Source organism: Rhopilema esculentum, chromosome 4, assembly GCF_057945365.1.
Source record: "Rhopilema esculentum isolate cy_ngs chromosome 4, ASM5794536v1, whole genome shotgun sequence".
NCBI lineage: Eukaryota > Metazoa > Cnidaria > Scyphozoa > Rhizostomeae > Rhizostomatidae > Rhopilema > Rhopilema esculentum.
Window position 1 is genome coordinate 2,314,133 of NC_142818.1, and position 5,232 is coordinate 2,319,364.

Here is a 5,232-nt window from a genome sequence, read left to right on the forward strand (position 1 = left end):
TCTTAGACAGCAAATCATAAAGTACAAATATAAAATTTGGTAAATGAAGTAAATGTCAATCTTTAAAATTCATGCTTATATTAATTCAAAACGCTCTTTTTTCTTGGTACCTTTCAGAGTAATATAGCAAGATTATATACCTATTCATAAAATGGTCTAAATCCTTTTATATTAGAACGTACAAAGGTTAATGATGTTTGTTGGTCGGGCTTGTGGGATTGCCATTTTCGTATTTCACTGATCATATCTGTCATACGTCTCAAGGACATATTTCTTTTATAGTTATCCAAATGCTCTGAATTTCAATTAACAGCAACTTTGTTTTTTGGCAAATTTAAGATTACAAGCTGCCTTAACAAGTAGATATATAAAAGAAACGCAGTCAGCTTGCAACTCGTTTAAACCTAAGAAGCTACTTCAATGAAAACACCTTAAAAGAGATGTCGAGTTCCCTTCTTCTTCAAACGTCATGTTTACATAACAAAGAGTTCAACCTTTCTCTTCCCAATAGGCCTTTTGTTTAGATTTGTGATGGCTCTACTGGCGTCCCTTCCAGAGCGGAAAGTAATTATGGCATCACCAGATGATCTTCCATCTTCTGAATAGTGTATACGAACAGAGTCAGGGATGGCGCCATAGCCCCTGAAAAAGCCAATTATTTCTTCTGGCGTAATTGAAAAGGGAAGGTTACGTATTCCAACCACCTTTCCCTCGTTGATGTCACGCATGTTGATGTTTGCATTGCGAGCTACACGCCTTATTACTGGGTCTTCCGTTGAATCTCTTCTTCCTGAAGCTTTTGGTGGAGGTTCTGATGATGGCTCGTCTACTTGAGAAATAGCGGTTTTCAAAAGCTCGAGCAAATTATGAAGCTGTTCTTTGTTCTTTGGTATTGATAATGCGTGTCCTGATGAAGCGACGGGTGCACGCTCTCGTTCTTCACCTCTGTCTCCCTGCCTAGCCAGTCTTATGCCTTCCTTGATTTCATCTCTTCTTGCACGTGTAACAGAGATTATCCGTGGACCGATTCTTCTTCCATCACGTTCTAAGGCTTCTCTAGCATCTTGTTCAGAGAAGAACTCGACTATAGCGTCTCCATTTGGCCTCCCAACAAACCTTCCACTTTCGTGACGACAAACATACACCTCTCTTGTCAAAATACCCCTAAAAAAGTTTTGAATATCAAGGTCTGTCACTGTGTATGGCAAAGCACCAGCTTTAATAAACTTCCTCTCACTGAAGTCGTCTGTTTCTCCCCTGCTTGAAAAGGGATGTTTACCAAGTTCATCAAGACCACTGCCTCGTCCTTTCCCACCACGCGGTGTTCGGAAGTCAGAAACAAAGCCACCTCTTTCTTCCCTACCAATGCTTCTAGGGGTACGGCTGTCAAAATCTCTGCTACTACGATCAACCTCAAAGCGACCAGGAGGAGCTCCACGTCCCCGGCCCCTCCCTCTTCCTCTAAAAGATGGTGCAGGGCGCCCAAATCCTCCTCTTCCGCGACTTGGGGGACTTCCCCTTACCCCAGATCCTTGAGATCTCCTGCTAAGGACTGCGTCCATTTCTGCAGAGCTGCTGAGGGAAATAGTGACCCTTCGTGGACCAATCATTTGACCACTGCGTGTCGTTGCTCTTCTTGCCTCATCATCGTCACTGAAGACAGCAAAGCCTACTGGGATACCTTTATCGCGGCCTACGTGAAGGTCATCTTCTCTGATCCTAAGACCTCTGAAAAGATTCCTCAGGTCTCTTGAAGTGGCATCAAATGGGAACCCAGATAGTTTCAACACAACTACCATCGTCAACTATTTCTTCTTTTCTTCCTTCTTAGTAAATATGCACTCACTAGAATCATAAATTAAATTTCTTCAGCTCCATCTAAATCAATAATTGATTATAGCAAAACTGACTCCATAGCCGCGACAATGCAGAAGAAAATCAATTACTTTCAAGATAGCTACGGGTTTCATCTCTTATTGCTTGCTTGGGCAACTTCAGTGATATAGGCCAATATTGAAATAAACCCAAAAAGGTTTCTAGGATTCCAAAATATTACCAATTTATCCAGCAGTTGGCAATTACACATCCACATCTATAATTTTTTAATCTTTATCAATGAAAATTTCTTGGTTATCAATCTTTTTTGTCAAAAATCAACTTAACAAATAGTTTCACCCTAATATCTTGAATTTTCATCCTATTTCTCGAAGGATGCATTTCCTGTGACTCATCTTATCTGGTTTGACAAATCAAAACATGGATACAGCATGATCAAATACAGATCCCCGTGTTTATATTTGATTTCACATACATGTCAGGAGTATATTCCAAATCGATCCTTTGCTGCTTTACATTTGATGTAACTTGGTTTAATAAGTTACATAGTACATTTTAAACCTATCTATTCTTTAATCTTTAAACCATTACTCGCAAGAGCTCAGCCTTGTCCATATTTAAGAAACAAGCTTGTTTTCATATCATTGAGATATCTCCTTTCTTTAGTTGCATTTTGTACATAGAACCATCAAACACAGTCACAAATAGCTCTATTCCAGCACTTTCTTGGCTTCTCTATCTCTGATCAATAAACTCCATTTCAAAATACTTAATCTCTAACATTTTGACCCTGACATTCAATGACTGAAGTAATACTTACTCCAACAAGCATTGTTGCATTTGTGAACTTCTCTTTGTATTATAATAAAATAACTATCCCAGAACTAAAGAATTTTTTAGAACATGATGAAATTGTCCCAAAAAGTAACAAAGAAGGAATAAAAAATTAACAGCTTATTTGACACTATCTGTCATCATCCTACATGCTTAGAAGACACTTCACATGACAGCTTAAAATACAAGTGTTAATTGCCATTTAAATAAATAAAATTGTTAATTGCCATTCAAATAAATAAAATTAACCCCTTCCCTGGATTTTAAAGCCTTTCTGGGATCATGTCTGGCCTCTGTTTTGGAAAGTTAAGGATAAAGTTATAAAATATTGATGCTCAATGTTGTTTTTTACATGAAACTAACTTTACAGACAGCTTGAATAATACAGATTAAACTGGTAAATTTTATTGGCAATTTAAAATTTATATATATATATACTTCCATAATTTAATTTATGACCCCCGATTCAATTAGCATGATTTTCGGTCTATAATAACAGAGACAGGACAGTTTGCAACTTTTTCCAATAAGATTTGTTTCAATGTCAAATGGTAAAATTGAGAAAACATACCTGAAGTGAATCAGCTTCTGAAATGCTTTAAAACTAAAACAGGAAATTAATCAATTGTAATTTCAATTCTAAAACCACAGGTTCACAACCTACAACATAAAGTTGTTCAAATAGAAATCTCATTGTTCATCTGGGATTTCTTTCTGCATAAATTTCCTACAAGCTACAATTATTAAAACAAAGCAAGTTTTCACAAAAGATACATCACTGCCATAGAAGTCAAGGTGAACTTTTCACATGTATTTTACAGACCTAAAAACTTGGCAAGTGATGTAATTAAGGTATTACAGTAACTTGTTATGTAATTTTTTGGAATATAAAAAAAAGAAAAAAACTAGACTCAGAGCATGAGGTGAAAGTTTGATCGTGTCGGAAACTACTGCGAATGAGTACATTGACACTAACAAATACCTCCTTATTTCATCTTGATATGAGACAATGAGCAATGACAACATTTTTTTGGGAGACCAAGATATATAGAACCAGAAGAAGACGAAATAAGAATGTGAAATAATCAAAGATGTAATTTAGTCACCAACCAGAAGTGAAATGACACCAGCGTTGCCAATGTCTGGGTCCCAAATTATAAGAGGAACTCAAAGATTTTCATTTTTGATGATTAACCATCAGTATAATATTTGAATGCAGTTTGGGTTTTTGGAGTACAATGTGCACAGATGTTGGAGATGCAAAACAAGGCCAGCGAAAATTTTTAGGCGCGTACTGCAAACTATTTTCTGGTTCCCTTCAGAGTTCGTTTTATCGGGTTTCCACTGTAAGTTATTTTGAAGATTTCGGAAAGCCATGGAGAATTTGCCGATTTTGCTGAAGAATTTGAAAACTTTGCAATGTATCTTAATTAATTTTGTTCAATTCGCGAAGATTATTGGCACCGCACATGCCTTTGGCCCCGGGCTGCTGGCTTTATTTATCGATACTTGCAATCCTTTTGTAACCCTTGTGTATTTCTATATTGGCATTTAGGCCCGTGTGCATTGTCTACCATGTGCAGTTGTAATATTACAAGTAAATAGTCTTTTGTTGCAATTTTAGGAAATTGTCTAGGTTATTACTTTAAAAATACAGATGATGATACCAGTTTACAACTGAGCTCGCGCAGAATTACAGTTTGAAACCCTTGTGAAAATACAAGATGCCTGAGATCGCATGTGACGATAAAAAACAGGTCCAGATAGATCTTTTGTTTTCGATAGCATAGGTAATTCAACAATATTTTCAGCTACGCATAGGCGGAAAATCTACATCTTTCAATATATTGTATAATTACGAATAATACTCTAAGAAATTTGAATCACCCACCATAAAACTTGAGCTAACACTTTCTTTTTCACTTCTTTTCTCAGGCAAATGGCGATGCACAATCCGCCTAAGTGGCATGCGTAGTTCCCAGACCTCTCCAACCTTCTCCCTCGCATGAAGTGCCCTGTCCCTAAAGACAAAGAATAGGGTTTCGGAGGGGGAAAGGGAATTTTAAGGAGAATGGGCGGCTTTAAATAATACCCAAAATATATTTATATAATAATATTTAAATAATAAATAATATATCCAAAGAGCTTGATGCAAAGGGTTAAATTGAATTAAAAATATCTTGCTGGATTGCATTTCGCTTATTAAGTACCCCCCCCCCCCCCCCCTTGAAATATACGTCCAGTGAAAAATCTGAAAAATAAATTTCTCTATGGGAGTGGGAAGAGGATTAAAAAATTTTCAATACTCAGAGGCAAACGCGATATGTCACATAAAATTTGGTACAATCATTTTCTTAAATTTTTATGCATCCAATCCAAGGTTGCCAAGTCTCACGGTTTGGTCGTGAGACTCGTGCATATTCACCTTTTCTCAGTCTCACGACGGGAGTTACTTTTATCACGGATTTCTTCCTGGGCTTCATTCTTCTTTCAATTCAGATCAAACGCCTCAGTGGTTGCTGAACTCATTCCATTCCACTACATTGTTTATGATAATCACTT

The 5,232-nt window shown here is 36.9% G+C and overlaps 1 protein-coding gene across 1 annotated transcript; it reads right to left on the reverse strand.

Moving 5' to 3' along the window:
* On the reverse strand, positions 1-4,858 carry LOC135690740 (RNA-binding protein 12B-B). The gene is made up of 3 exons (XM_065208386.2): positions 4,562-4,858; positions 3,242-3,274; positions 1-1,845 (listed from the first exon to the last, which is right to left on the reverse strand). Exon 3 carries the CDS (start codon positions 1,797-1,799, stop codon positions 474-476), a length of 1,326 nt encoding a protein of 441 aa, XP_065064458.2. The 5' UTR covers positions 1,800-1,845; positions 3,242-3,274; positions 4,562-4,858; the 3' UTR covers positions 1-473.
* Between the last annotated feature and the right edge of the window lie 374 nt (positions 4,859-5,232).

What these genes read in the sequence shown, in the direction of transcription:
- LOC135690740 (XM_065208386.2), bottom strand. Translation starts at nt 1,799, where the DNA reads ATGGTAGTTGTGTTGAAACTATCTGGGTTCCCATTTGATGCCACTTCA.